This window comes from Balaenoptera acutorostrata, chromosome 18 (genome assembly GCF_949987535.1).
Source record: "Balaenoptera acutorostrata chromosome 18, mBalAcu1.1, whole genome shotgun sequence".
NCBI lineage: Eukaryota > Metazoa > Chordata > Mammalia > Artiodactyla > Balaenopteridae > Balaenoptera > Balaenoptera acutorostrata.
Window position 1 is genome coordinate 48,106,213 of NC_080081.1, and position 16,234 is coordinate 48,122,446.

General features: G+C 39.4%; 1 protein-coding gene across 1 annotated transcript in view; it reads left to right on the forward strand.

The window, feature by feature from the left end:
- Window positions 1-16,234, forward strand: part of DIAPH3 (diaphanous related formin 3) — a 577,679-nt gene that overhangs the window by 353,540 nt on the left and 207,905 nt on the right. Inside the window, exon 23 of the mRNA XM_057532925.1 lies at window positions 9,519-9,642. Coding sequence (XP_057388908.1) covers window positions 9,519-9,642 — 124 coding nt within the window. The remainder of the gene's footprint in view (window positions 1-9,518; window positions 9,643-16,234) is intronic.

Below are 16,234 nucleotides of genomic sequence, written 5' to 3' on the forward strand. Positions count from 1 at the left end.
CTTTAGGATTCTCTATGTATAGTATCATGTCATCTGCAAATAGTGACAGCTTTACTTCTTCTTTTCCGATTTGGATTCCTTTTATTTCTTTTTCTTCTCTGATTGCTGTGGCTAACACTTCCAAAACTATGTTGAATAATAGTGGTGAGAGTGGGCAACCTTGTCTTGTTCCTGATCTTAGTGGAAATGGTTTCAGTTTTTCACCATTGAGGACAATGTTGGCTGTGGGTTTGCCATATATGGCCTTTATTATGTTGAGGAAAGTTCCCTCTATGCCTACTTTCTGCAGGGCTTTTGTCATAAATGGGTGTTGAATTTTGTCAAAAGCTTTCTCTGCATCTATTGAGATGATCATATGGTTTTTCTCCTTCAATTTGTTACTATGGTGTATCACATTGATTGATTTGCGTATGTTGAAGAATCCTTGCATTCCTGGGATAAACCCCACTTGATCATGGTGTATGATCCTTTTAATGTGCTGTTGGATTCTGTTTGCTAGTATTTTGTTGAGGATTTTTGCATCTATGTTCATCAGTGATATTGGCCTGTAGTTTTCTTTCTTTGTGACATCTTTGTCTGGTTTTGGTATCAGGGTGACGGTGGCCTCGTAGAATGAGTTGGGGAGTGTTCCTCCCTCTGCAATATTTTGGAAGAGTTTGAGAAGGATAGGTGTTAGCTCTTCTCTAAATGTTTGATAGAATTCGCCTGTGAAGCCATCCGGTCCTGGGCTTTTGTTTGTTGAAAGGTTTTTAATCACAGTTTCAATTTCAGTGCTTGTGATTGGTCTGTTCATATTTTCTATTTCTTCCTGGTTCAGTCTCGGCAGTTTGTGCATTTCTAAGAATCTGTCCATTTCTTCCAGGTTGTCCATTTTATTGGCATAGAGTTGCTTGTAGTAATCTCTCATGATCTTTTGTATTTCTGCAGTGTCAGTGGTTACTTCTCCTTTTTCATTTCTAATTCTTCTCCCTTTTTCTCTTGATGAGTCTGGCTAATGGTTTATCAATTTTATTTATCTTCTCAAAGAACCAGCTTTTAGTTTCATTGATTTTTGCTATTGTTTCCTTCATTTCTTTTTCATTTATTTCTGACCTAATCTTTATGATTTCTTTCCTTCTGCTGGCTTTGGGGTTTTTTTGTTCTTCTTTCTCTAATTGCTTTACGTGCAAGGTTAGGTTGTTTATTCGAGATGTTTCCTGTTTCTTGAGGTAGGCTTGTATTGCTATAAACTTCCCTCTTAGCACTGCTTTTGCTGCGTCCCATAGGTTTTGGGTCGTCGTATCTCCATTGTCATTTGTTTCTAGGTATTTTTTGATTTCCCCTTTGATTTCTTCAGTGATCGCTTCGTTATTAAGTAGTGTATTGTGTAGCCTCCATGTGTTTGTATTTTTTACAGATCTTTTCCTGTAATTGATATCTAGTCTCATAGCGTTGTGGTCGGAAAAGATACTTGATACGATTTCAATTTTCTTAAATTTACCAAGGCTTGATTTGTGACCCAAGATATGATCTATCCTGGAGAATGTTCCATGAGAACTTGAGAAAAATGTGTATTCTGTTGTTTTTGGGTGGAATGTCCTATAAGTATCAATTAAGTCCATCTTGTTTAATGTATCATTTAAAGCTTGTGTTTCCTTATTTATTTTCATTTTGGATGATCTGTCCATTGGTGAAAGTGGGGTGTTAAAGTCCCCTACTATGATTGTGTTGCTGTCGATTTCCCCTTTTATGGCTGTTAGTATTTGCCTTATGTATTGAGGTGCTCCTATGTTGGGTGCATAAATATTTACAATTGTTATACCTTCCTCTTGGATCGATCCCTTGATCATTATATAGTGTCCTTCTTTGTCTCTTGTAATAGTCTTTATTTTAAAGTCTATTTTGTCTGATATGAGAATTGCTACCACAGCTTTCTTTTGATTTCCATTTGCATGGAATATCTTTTTCCATCCCCTCACTTTCAGTCTGTATGTGTCTCTAGGTCTGAAGTGGGTCTCTTATAGACAGCATATATATGGGTCTTGTTTTTGTATCCATTCAGCCAGCCTGTGTCTTTTGGTGGGAGCATTTAATCCATTTACGTTCAAGGTAATTATTGATATGTATGTTCCTATTCCCATTTTCTTAAATGTTTTGGGTTTGTTATTGTAGGTGTTTTCCTTCTCTTGTGTTTCTTGCCTAGAGAAGTTCCTTTAGCATTTGTTGTAAAGCTGGTTTGGTGGTGCTGAACTCTCTCAGCTTTTGCTTGTCTGTAAAGGTTTTAATTTCTCCATCACATCTGAATGAGATCCTTGGTGGGTAGAGTAATCTTGGTTGTAGGTTTTTCTCCTTCATCACTTTAAGTATATCCTGCCACTCCCTTCTGGCTTGCAGAGTTTCTGCTGAAAGATCAGATGTTAACCTTATGGGGATTCCCTTGTGTGTTATTTGTTGTTTTTCCCTTGCTGCCTTTAATATGTTTTCCTTATATTTAATTTTTGACATTTTGATTAATATGTGTCTTGGTGTGTTTCTCCTTGGGTTTTTCCTGTATGGGACTCTCTGTGCTTCCAGGACTTGATTAACTATTTCCTTTCCCATATTAGGGAAGTTTTCAACTATAATCTCTTCAAATATTTTCTCAGTCCCTTTCTTTTTCTGTTCTTCTTCTGGGACCCCTATAATTCGAATGTTGGTGCGTTTAATGTTGTCCTAGAGGTCTCTGAGACTGTCCTCAGTTCTTTTCATTCTTTTTTCTTTATCCTGCTCTGCAGTAGTTATTTCCACCATTTTATCTTCTAGGTCACTTATCCTTTCTTCTGCCTCAGTTATTCTGCTACTGATCCCATCTAGAGTATTTTTCATTTCATTTATTGTGTTTTTCATCGTTGCTTGGTTCCTCTTTAGTTCTTCTACGTCCTTGTTAAATGTTTCTTGCATTTTGTCTATTCTATTTCCAAGATTTTGGATCATCCTTACTATCATTATTCTGAATTCTTTTTCAGGTAGACTACCTATTTCCTCTTCATTTGTTAAGTCTGGTGTGTTTTGACCCTGCTCCTTCATCTGCTGTGTGTTTTTCTGTCATCTCATTTTGCTTATCTTACTGTGTTTGGGGTCTCCTTTTCACAGGCTGCAGGTTCGTAGTTCCCGTTGTTTTTGGTATCTGTCCCCAGTGGCTAAGGTTGGTTCAGTGGGTTGTGTAGGCTTCCTGGTGGAGGGAACTAGTGCCTGAGTTCTGGTGGATGAGGCTGGATCTTGTCTTTCTGGTGGGCACGTCCACGTCTGGTGGTGTATTTTGGGGTGTCTGTGGCCTTATTATGATTTTAGGCAGCCTCTCTGCTAATGGATGGGGCTGTGTTCCTGTCTTGCTAGTTGTTTGGCATAGGGTGTTCAGCACTGTAGCTTGCTGGTCATTGAGTGATGCTGGGTCTTGATGTTGAGATGGAGATCTCTGAGAGATTTTTGCCGTTTGGTATTACGTGGAGCTGGGAGGTCTCTTGTGGACCAGTGTCCTGAAGTTGGCTCTCCCACCTCAGAGGTACGGCCCTGATGCCTGGCTGGAGCACCAAGAGCCTTTCGTCCCCACGGCTCAGAGTAAACGGGAGAAAAAATAGAAAGAAAGAAAGAAAGAGGCTATAATATAGTGAAGTAAAATAAAGCTATTATAAAGCAAATCTATACAGACAAAATCTCACCCAGAAGCATATACATATACACTCACATAAAAAGGAAAAAGGGAAAAATTAATATATCCTGCTCCCAAAGTCCACCTCCTGAATTTGGGATGATTCGTTGTCTATTCATGTATTCAGCAGATGCAGGCACATCAAGTTGTTTGTGGAGTTTTAATCCGCTGCTTCTGAGGCTGCTGGGAGAGTTTTCCCCTTCTCTTCTCTGTTCGCACAGCTCCTGGGGATCAGCTTTGGATTTGGCCCCGCCTCTGCGTGTAGGTCGCCTGAGGGCGTCTGTTCCCCGCCCAGACAGGACGGGGTTAAAGGAGCAGCCGCTTCGGGGCCTCTGGCTCACCCAGGCTGTGGGGAGGGAGGGGTACAGAGGAGGCGGGGTGAGCCTGCGGCGTCAGAGGCCGGCGTGATGTCGCAGCAACCTGAGGCGCGCAGTGCGTTCTCCTGGGGAAGTTGTCCCCGGATCCCGGGACCCTGGCAGTGGCGGGCTGCAGAGGCTACCGGGAGGGGCGGTGTGGAGAGTGACCTGTGCTCGCATACAGGATTTTTGGAGGCGGCAGCAGCAGCCCCAGCATCTCACGCCCGTCTCTGGGGTCCGCGCTGATCACCGCGGCTCGCGCTAGTCTCTGGAGTTCATTTAGGCGGTGCTCTGAATCCCCTCTCCTTGCGAGCCGCGAAACAAAGAGGCAAGAAAAAGTCTCCTGCCTCTTTGGCAGCTGCAGACTTTTTCCAGGTCTCCCTCCCAGCCAGCTGTGGTGCGCTAACCCCTTCAGGCTGTGTTCACGCCGCCAACCCCAGTCCTCTCCGTGCGATCCGACTGAAGCTGGAGCCTCAGCTCCCAGCCCCGCCCGCCCCGGCGGGTGAGCAGACAAGCCTCTCGGGCTGCTGAGTGCTGCTCGGCACTGATCCTCCGTGCGGGAATCTCTCCGCTTTGCCCTCCGCACCCCTGTGGCTGCGCTCTCCTCCATGGCTCCAAAGCTTCCCCCCTCTGCCACCCGCAGTCTCTGCCCGCGAAGGGGCTTCCTAGTGCGTGGAAATCTTTCCTCCTTCACAGCTCCCTCCCACTGGTGCAGGTGCCGTCCCTATTCTTTTGTCTCTGTTATTTCTTTTTTCTTTTGCCCTACCCAAGTACGGGGGGAGTTTCTTGCCTTTTGGGAGGTGTGATGTTTTCTGCCAGCATTCAGTGGGTGTTCTGTAGGAGCAGTTCCACGTGTAGATGTATTTCTACTGTATCTGTGGGAAGGAAGGTGATCTCCGCGTCTTACTCTTCCACCATCTTCTCCTATGCCCTGTGACATTTCTTAGTAAGCTTGTTATAAAATAATGACCAATACCTCCAGGTGATATTCATAGACGATTATTATTTAATTACAGAAATTACTTAAATGTATACAATTTCTCCTTTTTTATTTGAAATCTTAACGTGGTAAATCATAGAGGCCATCGTATTACAGAGAGCCTATATTCATGATTTCTGTAAATCTAAATATTTATGGTTGTGATTTTGACGTTTATTCAGAACTTTTCTAACACCTCTAGTGTGTAATTATCATAATAACTAGGCACGTGGAGAAAAGTCTGTGTCTTGGATTTTAAGGTTTTAGATATTTAATCTGTTATATTTTCCCATTTTTTTTTAAAGACTTTTTTTTAAAGGAATTCCTTTATTTTTATTATTTATTTATTTATTTATTTATTTTTGGCTGTGTTGGGTCTTCGTTTCTGTGCAAGGGCTTTCTCTAGTTGCGGCAAGCGGGGGCCACTCTTCATCGTGGTGCGCGGGCCTCTCACTATCGCGGCCTCTCTTGTTGCGGAGCACAAGCTCCAGATGCGCAGGCTCAGTAGTTGTGGCTCACGGGCCCAGTTGCTCCTTGGCATGTGGGATCTTCCCAGACCAGGGCTCGAACCCGTGTCCCCTGCATTAGCAGGCAGATTCTCAACCACTGCGCCACCAGGGAAGCCCTATTTTCCCATTTTTAATGCTTTTATCTCAAGAGGTTAAAGTTAAATACAAAATCCATTCCTTCAACAAACATTTGAGTATCTGCACTATGTTATGTAACCCAAGGTACAAAGATGAATAAAATATGGCTCTCTTCCCTTAGGAATCCCCAGTTAGTTGGGAGAGGAAGACACATAAAAAGATAAAAGTAATAGAGTGTAGTAATTCCAAAGATGGAGATAATTACCAGGTATGACAGGTAGGGAGGGCACGTCACCAGGGTCCTGACTGGGGTTTTGGACTCTTATTGTAGAGTATGAATAAGAATGACTTGGGTGGAGTGGGCAAGACAAATAGACACAGTATTTCCAGCATTAGGTACGGAATAGATGAAAGGGATTGGGAGGAAGGGAACTACAAGCAGGACTGTTGATTTGGGAGTAAAGTGTGGCTGATTAGGAGGTAGAACCAAGTTGTGGGTGGAACTCTGATGTTGTCATGTAAGCAGTTTATTGTCTGTTTTTTAAGCAGGGAAGGGACATCTTTAAATTAATGTTTGTCTGGAAACTTCCATGTACAGTGTGGATATGGCTCTGACAGAAACAGTAGGAGACAAGAGGGCAGAGAAAAGTGTTCCAGATGCCTTGAATAGTGTTCAACCTAGCAAGGAAGTAGGTCCTATTTGTCAAGTAAAATGTGAGGAATGTCACGATCCTTTGGATCTGAGGGTTCAGGAGAGGGAAGGGTCAAGACTAGCAGGTTTCTAGCACAGGAAACAGAATTTATGGTTCTGCTGCCCACTAACGTGTGGAGATTACAGATGGGCAGTTAGTTGGGGACAGAGACACATGGTATCTGAGGTGACTGAGGGACATCCCATCTGATTGAATATTGAGTAAAATGCAAAAATTGAAATTGCCTTAAAAAAGTCTATTCAATTCTGTTTGATGATGGCTATGTTTTGTTACTTCTAAATAATGAAAAGGAATTAAAAATAAAAATAAGATTAATTTCTTGGTCAAGAAATATGATAAAGTTGAAAGATAAAATTCATACACAGGTCAGATACAGAGACACCAGTAAATTAACACTTCTTTGAGGGTGTACAATTTAAAATTCTCTGCTCCAGTTGGGATTTCTGATACAAAAAATTATAGTCACTGACCTCAAAAAACTTGACACATGAGAAAAGTATGGCTAAATTATGTTCACGGATGTATAAAGGTGCTATCTTTGTAAATATAATTGCTGAAAAAGAAAAACACCAAAGAAATTCTTAAATACTCTTTAGTTTTACTCATCAGATGGCCCCAAACATTGGATTATATTTTATTCTCCTAGAATTTGCACACACGTTTCTTTCTTTCAGTTGTGCTTTGGTCTTCATTTAAAAACCAGCAGTGAAAAGTAGATCAATCACACTTAAATTCTCTTAACTATAATATATAAATGTAATCAGATAGTGCTGATGAAGCTTAAATAATGGCTTAATGGGATTTCCATCTGTAGAGTAGCCACAGAACCATTTTTTAAGACAACCTTCTTACTCCTTATGATGTCAACCTTAAATGTTTGAATACGCCCCAAACCTTCCTAACATCCCAAACATTTTGCTCTTGAAATTAGCAGCTTTTCTTTTTAGCCTGAGTTCTACAACACTGTTCCTGGCATGATGATGATGATGATGACGGTGATGATGATGGTTTTTTTTTTAAGTTTCCTTTGATTCTAATATTACTTACTTTAATCTTTAAGGTCTTCATGTCTTACCGAGTTCTAAGAATAAGAGTAACATCTCATAATCCATTTTATTTTTTAAAAAATTCTTCATCCTATATCATAGCATTTGATCTTTATGAAATATCAGTGAGGTAAAGGTATGAGGCGAGATTCTTCCTATTTCACTCATGTGGAAATTGAGCCAGTGAGAAGTTGCTTCATATCACAGTGAAAGAACGTAGTCCCTGACCCACTGCTACCAATGAGTTGGAAGAGGCTCAAAGGATCCCCTAATAAGCCTTTCTTCTGAACCTGAAGCCCTTCTCTCATCCCACTGAGAAGCACTCACTCACTGGGATAGCTCTATGTTCAATTACAAGCAGCTGGTCTCCTCTGAGGGCTGCCCAGTCTGTTAGGCAGCTCTGAGGGTGACAACTCATAAATCAAAAACGTACTCATCTTATACCTCCTCACAGGTACTGGAGTTCTGCCTTCTGACCAGACATGCACTTCAGTGTCCATGTGGCAGAGTAAAAACTATATATTGGGTCTTTTTCCTGATTCCTAAAATCTTTCTTAAATGATGAGAGTGTATTTTGTGTGCTACTGAGATGACTCAAAGCAGATGGGGGGAGGGCCAGCTTAGGGAGCTTCAGGATGGGGGCACTGGTTGACAGAGGTACCAACCATGTGATTAGAGGGTTAGAACTTTCAGCCCACCCTCTGACCTCCAGTTCAGTCACCAATAGCCAGTGATGTACTCAGTGGTGCCTATGTTGTGAAGCTTCGATAAGAGTGAAATGACGAGGCTAAGGGAGCTTCTGCTGTAGTGAGCACAGGGGTATGCTGGGAGGGCAGCATACCTGGAGAGAGCATGGAGACTGTGGTACCCCCTCCCTCCCCATTCCTTGCCCTATGCCTGTCTTCCATTTGGCTATTCCTGAGTTACATCCTTTATAATAAAAACTGTAGTAGCAAGTATAGTAGGTACTTCCCTGAGTTCTGTGAGGGAACTCACATTATAATTTTTCACATTATAAAAAATAAATGAGTTGATGGGGAGGGCATGGGAACCCTTGAGTTTATCATTGGTTAGAAGTATGGGTGATCCCTGGGGCTTGTGACTGTCCTGTGAAGTGAGGGCAGTCTTGTGGGATTGAGTCCTTAAACCTGTGGGTTCTGGGCTAACTCCAGGCAATGCGTGTCAGAATTGAAGTGAATTGGGAGACACCCAGTTGGCGTTGGAGAATTGGAGAATTGGTAGCTATTGGAATGAAGTATTAAGTATCAGAAAAAAACAAATAATCCACCTATGTTCCTTCCCAGTGTTTGCCTTGTGGTTTTTGTTACATGGGAGTTCCTCAGATTTTATTTGTCTTTTCTCTAGGTGTTTCCCAAATTTGATGTGTGTGTGTAATAAAATTTGATCAGCAAACTTAATCATAATGTTTTAATTGTGTGATTTTGTTCAATGGTGTGCTAACACATTAAATTTAAATGTTAATTAAAAATTATAGTATATCTATCTTGCATCCAGCCATCTATCCATCCATCCTGGGTTTAGCTGTATGTGAATCACTTGTGATTTGCACTAGGCAAGAATGTACACACAAAAAAATCTTTATTAGTTAATAAACACAGATTGTCCTCATAGTACCACTAAAGAAAGTTTGACATTTGTTTCACATGTTATTCAAATAACCCCTGATACCTTTTCATTCCTGTCATGGGGGACCTTGAACAGAAGAGCATACTTTCCCCATCTTTTCCATGTATATTTTATTTTTCCCTCTCAAAAGATCATGATTTTGAAAAATGCTAAAATTATATTGAAATAGTTTTAATTTTAAAAACATTGTCTTTCTTTGCCTTCTTTTTCTGAATAGACTGTTTATTTTTTTGTGTTTGTAGAGGTCAAGGACTCTGATTTTCAACAAAAAGTATTTCTTAAATGTGGTTTGTACATGTGAGCTTTTCCTAAATTTCATCTTCTGTTTTAAATAATCTTTTATTAAATTGTCTTCATTCTGGATTTAAAAATGAAAAAATTTAAGTGAAATTTACCTTTCATTTATTTTAGTGGATTTCCATTATTATTTTAAGGTTTTTCACAAATGTTTTTTTTCTAGAGTGTTTTACTTTTTTATATTATAATTTTGTCCTTCTAATGCGTATAATATTCTCTCTCTTAGTTTCTGTAGAAACGCTGGAAAAGAATTTGAAGCAGATGGGAAGGCAGCTTCAACAGCTTGAGAAAGATTTGAAAATCTTTCCCCCTCCTGAGGACTTGCATGATAAGTTTGTGACAAAGATGTCCATATCCTTTGATATCTAAATAGCTTAAGTCACTAGTCAATTAGGAGTACGATTTACTTAACATTTTAAGTATACTTGCATAACGAGAGATCACCCTACAGAGCCAAATTATAGAAGGTTTAACCTTTGCCTTCTTGCAAGGAAATTTATCAAGGCTTTTACCTATCAAGAATAATATAGAAGTTTATTGATTTCAATCCTTTTTTCCTTTTTATCCATCTGTATAATATGTTGTCTCATCTTTTTCCTTCCATATGCCCTATTTCCTTCTGATGCTCATGGTAAACTGAAAGGATAGGAAAACTCAATTTGAGGAAGTTTGAATCTAATGTCATGTTGTGATTTAGACACTTTTGAAATGTTTTAGGAAGCAGATGAAGACTTTATAAACTGTTGTGACTAGTCAGCTTAATTTCAAGAGTTGTTATATATTAAAAATTAACTCATATTCAAGAAACTTTAAAATCTCCTTTAGAAATACTGCATGGTTCCAAAATCAAAATGGAACCTATCCCAATCACTACTGATGTAGGTATTCTCTAGACCCAAAATAACATTGACAAAATATGTGTGTGTGTATGTTTATGTGGAAGTGTGTGTGTGGATATACATATATACATAAAAACTAATAGCATTAGGATTGTGCCCTGCTTAATTTAAGGTTCCTTTAAATTCAATTATCTTTGGTTTCACTAAGTTTGTCAGTTAATCTCTAATGAGTAATTGAAGTAGTAAACTTTTTTTTTTATTTCCAGAAACTAATGTTGAGTTGCTTTCCAAACCATTCTGTGAAATTAGATATCTTTTGCCTTCTAATAAAGTATCACTACTATGAATTATTAAAATTCCATATGGACTGCAGAATTCTATATGAAAGGATAACCCACTTCTAAACGAGCTCTTATAAATAGATATTCCTAATATTTTATTTTAAACTGTGATACTTGAAATAAAGTAACTACTTTTCCTCTTTCTATCTCTTCTCCCCTGAGACTTGGCAAATCACAAAATTATTACCTGGCTTGTCATAGATTTTATTGTATCATATACTTTCAGCTTAATTGTGAATTAGTTCAATTTTAGCTTTCTTCACTGTCTCTTTTGGGAAATATCATAAAAATGCACTCCAGCAACAATCAATTCAGGCTAATGTGTTTGTTTCCTTTCATATGTTTCCTACCCACCCAGTTTCTTCTTTTATTAGGCAGGATGCCTTTATCACTACATTTGAGAAGGTTGTTTTTTTAAAACTAAAGTCTGTGTTTATCCATCAAATATGTATTTGCCACACCTTCTAATTTGACAAAGTATGCTTTTTAAACAAAATTTGTTATTGCAGAATTGTATCAGATTCATCATTCTTAGCTTCCCCCCCCAATTTTATCATATTAAAATATTCATATGTGACAATTTATTGTAATCATTAAGAACTGTTCACTGAGGCACTTTTTATTGTTCCCTATAGATAGAAAGCATTTTATAAAAGGTTTTGCTTGCATACAGTTTCTGGTAATACACTGTACGTGTACTAATTATGAAGCTCAGTTACCTGGAACATAGGACCTGAGATAAATTCCTGAGCTTAGAATAAAGGTGTTAGAATCCTGCTCAGCAGATGATCTCAGGACCTATGCATACTTTTGTTCATATGACACAGAAGCTGAATGATGTCAGCTTCTTGAAAGGTATGTAGCTCATAAAAAGCAATGAGCAGGAAATCAGAAATAGGAAGGATGAAGCTTTGTTGGAAACAATTTTTCATTCTGAGTACAATTATACTCCATGGACAAGAAAGCTCCTACATCCTGTCGCTAAATATCACAACCTAGAAGCCTCTAATGAACTGATTAGCATTCATGTATCTCTTGGAAGTCAGATATATGAACAGTTGGTGCACTTCGCTATTGACAAAGCTTATAATCATAAATATTCTTTGCTGAGATTAGATTGCACTCCTTTGCTTTTCATCTTAGTTATTAAATTCATTCATTGCAAAGCTTTGTTTACTTTAATTAGGACTGACAACAAGTCAGATTTTGAATATTAAATGCATTTATACAGATCTTATTAAAATGGCAAATTGTGAGCTTCTTAACATCTTAGAAAGTGGAAGATTTTGGAAACTAAATGCACAATGAATAAAAATGTGTTTAAAGTTTGGATTGTTAACACTGGAATTTTATGTTTTAAGTATTAGTGCTTATTAGTTGAAGCACATATCAAATGTTTGGATCATCAACAAATTCTGATAGAATATTTGTGTTATCTAAGTTGTTAAGGATTCATTTTTGCAAATAGATATTTACGTTAAACAGTCATGATTTAGTGAACTGTTAATCTGTTAATTGAATTGTTTTAAACTATAGTGTACAATTTTGTTATAATTTTACGAAATGAAATTTCACGAATAGCACTCAACTATAGTTTACAGTATTTTTATTCTGCGAGTACTTGCTTTCTTTACATACACTTCTTAATATTAAAAAATACAAATTTAGTACATTCTTTAAAAGGCATGCACAATTATTTCATATATATCACATTGACTTTTTAGTAATAATTATGTTACTTTTCAACTGCAAAGCCTGGTCAAAAGTATAATTAAAGTAGAGTAGTTTCACTGTACTTCACTGTAAATATTTGCTTGAAATGAGTAATGTGTTTTGTGGTAGGGTCACCAGTATTGTTATATATAAAGTATTATATGTGAGGTATACACACTTATTAAATTCTTTATCAGTGAGAAAATTAGGAAAATGCCAGGATTGGTGTCATGCGATGCTTTTTCCTTTCTTCTGACCTTTACATTCTGGAATATATGTTATTTTGAGGAAAATAACAAATAGATCCTAGAGCATCACCCTTGAAATTCTCCTTGCACAAGCCTTTACCTTTCTCTTTTCTCCTCATCCTACCCCCTCTCCCAAGTCTCTTAGAAAAAAATCATTTTGCTAGATACTTCTATATTTTTGTATTTGTCACACAACTTACATGACACGTTATTTGACTCTTTTCCATTTTATAGTCTTTAAATTTCTTCATTGTTATCTCACTTTATTTTCACACTTTCTTTTTTGTTGTTACACTGTATAACAATATTTTGGATGCTCCTGAAATTACTATGTAGATGCTAAAACTGAGAGAAAGACTTGCATCTTACTTATATCTATATTCCACACTGCATAAAGCACAGCATTTTTCAGGTAAACGAATTTAGTACATTTTTATTTAATTGAACTGTGGTTAGGAGTAAAATAGAAGAGTGGAATGGGTGAGATGTAAACTAGTATAAGACATGATCCATTTGCAAGAGTGGGAAGTTGCGTAATTGAGTGATTTGTAAGAGCAGATTTTTTCTTTTGAATTAGTCTTCTTTCCTCCCTCACCGGTTTTCTGCTTTCTCTCTCACCTGTTTTCCATTTAACCCATTCTTAATAAACTTTTAAGACTCAGATTAAAATATCCTGCTCAAGAGACCTTCAAGATGGCAGACGAGTAAGACGTGGAGATCACCTTCCTCCCCACAAATACATCAGAAATACATGTACATTTGGAACAACTCCTACAAAACACCTACTGAACGCTGGCAGAAGATCTCAGACTTCCCAAAAGGCAAGAAACTCACCATGTACCTGTGTAGGGCAAAAGGAAAAATAAAAAACAGACACAAAAGAATAGGGACGGGACCTGCAGCTCTGGGAGGGAGCTGTGAAGTAGGAAAAGTTTCCACATACTAAGAAGCCCCTTCGCTGGTGGAGACAGGGGGTGGGCAGAGGGGAAGCTTCAGAGCCACGGAGGAGAGCGCAGCAACAGGGGTGCAGAGGGCAAAGTGGAGAGGCTCCCGCACAAAGGATCGGTGCCGACCAGCACTCACCAGCCCTAGAGGGTTGTCTGCTTACCTGCCGGGGTGGTCAGGGGCTGGGAGCTGAGGCTCGGGCTTCGGAGGTCGGATCGCAGGGAGAGGACTGGGGTTGGCTGCGTGAACACAGCCTGAAGGGGGCTAGTGCACCACAGCTAGCTGGGAGGGAGTCCGGGAAAAGTCTGGAACTGCCTATGAGGCAAGAGTCATTGTTTTGGAGTGCGCGAGGAGAGGGGATTAAGAGTGCCGCCTAAACGAGCTCCAGAGATGGGCACGAGCTGCGACTATCAGCACGAACGCCAGAGATGGACATGAGATGCTAAGGCTGCTGCTGCACCAACCAAGGAGCCTCTGTGCAAACACAGGTCACTATCCATACCTCCCCTCCTGGGAGTCTGTGCAGCCCGCCACAGCCAGGGTCCCGTGATCCAGGGACAACTTCCCCGGGAGAACACATGGTACACCTCAGGCTGTTGCAATGTTATGTTGGTATCTGCTGCCGCAGGCTCGCCCCGCATTCCATACCCCTCCCTCCCCCCAGCCTGAGTGAGCCAGAGGACCCTAATCAGCTGCGACTTTACCTGTGTGCTGTCTGAGTGAAGAACAGATGCCCTCAGGCAACCTACAGGCAGAGGCAAGGTCAAATCCAAAGCTGAACCCCAGGAGCTGTGCGAACAAAGAAGAGAAAGGGAAATATCTCCCAGCAGCCTCAGGAGCAGCAGATTAAATCCCCACAATCAACTTGATGTACCCAGCATCTCTGGAATACCTGAGTAGACAATGAATCATCCCCAAATTGAGGTAGTGGACATTGGGAGCAACTGTAGACTTAGGGTTTGCTTTCTGCATCTAATTTGTTTTTGGTTTTATGTTTATCTTAGTTTAGTATTTACAGTTTATTATCATTGGTAGATTTGTTTATTGATTTGGTTGCTCTCTTTTTTTAAAAATATATAGATATATATATATTTTTTACTTTTTCTCTTTTTGTGAGTGTGTATGTGTATGCTTCTTTGTGTGATTTTGTCTTTATAGCTTTGTTTTTACCATTTGTCCTAGGGTTCTGTCTGTCTTTTTTTTTCTTTTTTTTTAAGTACAGTTTTTAGCGCTGGTTATCATTGGTGGCTTTGTTTTTTGGTTTGGTTGCTCTCTTCTTTCTTTCTGTCTTTTTTTTAAAATTACATTTTAATTTTTTTTATCTTTAACAACTTTCTTTTCTTTCTTTCTTTCTTTCTTTCTTTCTTTCTTTCTTTCTTTCCTTCCTTCTTTCTTTCCTTCTTTCTTTCCTTCTCTCTTCTTTCTTTCCTCTCTCTCTCTTTCTCTCTTTCTTTCTTTCTCTCTCTCTCTTTCTTCCTTTCTTTCTACCTTTCTTTCTTTCTTTTTTTCTTTCTTTCTTTCTTTCTCCCTTTTCTTCTGAGTCGTGTGGCTGACAGGGTCTTGGTGCTCCAGCCGGGTGTCAGGCCTGTGCCTCTGAGGTGGGAGATCCGAGTTCAAGACATTGGTCCACCAGAGACCTCCTGGCTCCATGTAATATCAAACAGCAAAAGCTCTCCCAGAGATCTCCATCTAAACTCTGAGAGCCAGCTCCACTCAACGACCAGCAAGCTACAGTGCTGGCCACCCTATGCCAAACAACTAACAAGACAGAAACACAACCCCACCCATTAGCAGAGAGGTTGCCTAAAAGCATAATACTTCACAGACACCCCAAAACACACCACTGGATGTGGTCCTGCCCACTAGAAAGACAAGATCCAGCCTCATCCACCAGAACACAGGCACCAGTCCCCTCCACCAGGAAGCCTACACAACCCACTGAACCAACCTTATCCACTGGGGGCAGACACCAAAAGCAACGGGAACTATGAACCTGCAGCCTGCAAAAAGGAGACCCCAAACACAGGAAGTTAAGGGAAATGAGAAGACAGAAACACACAGCAGATGAAGGAGAAAGGTAAAAACCCACCAGACCAAACAAATGAAGAGGAAATACGCAGTCTACCTGAAAAAGAATTCAGGGTAATGATTCAAAGAGATGATCCAAAATCTTGGAAATAGAATGGAGAAAATACAACAAACGTATAACAAGGACTTAGAAGAGCTAAAGAGCAAACAAACAATGATGAACAACACAATAAATGAAATAAAAAATTCTCTAGAAGGAATCAATAGCAGAATAACTGAGGCAGAGAATGGATAAGTGACCTGCAAGGTAAAATAGTGGAAATAATTACCGCAGAGCAGAATAAAGAGAAAAGAATGAAAAAAAAGAGGACCATCTTACAGACTTCTTGGACAACATTAAACGCACCAACATTCGCATGATAGGGGTCCCAGAAGAAGAAGAGAAAAAGAAAGGGACTGAGAAAATATTAGAAGAGATTATAGTTGAAAACTTCCCTAATATGGGAAAGGAAATAGTCAATCAACTCCAGGAAGCACTGAGAGTCCCATACAGGATAAATCCAAGTAGAAACATGCCATGATACATATAAATCAAACTATCAAAAATTAAATGCAAAGAAAAAGTATTAAAAGCAGCAACAGTAAAACAACAAATAACATACAAGGGAATCCCCATAAGGTTAACAGCTGATTTCTCAGCAGAAACTCTGCAAACCAGAGGGGAGTGGCAGGACATATTTAAAGTGATGAAAGGGAAAAACCTACAACCAAGACTACTCTACCCAGCAAGGATCTCATTCAGATTGGACAGAGAAATTAAAACCTTTA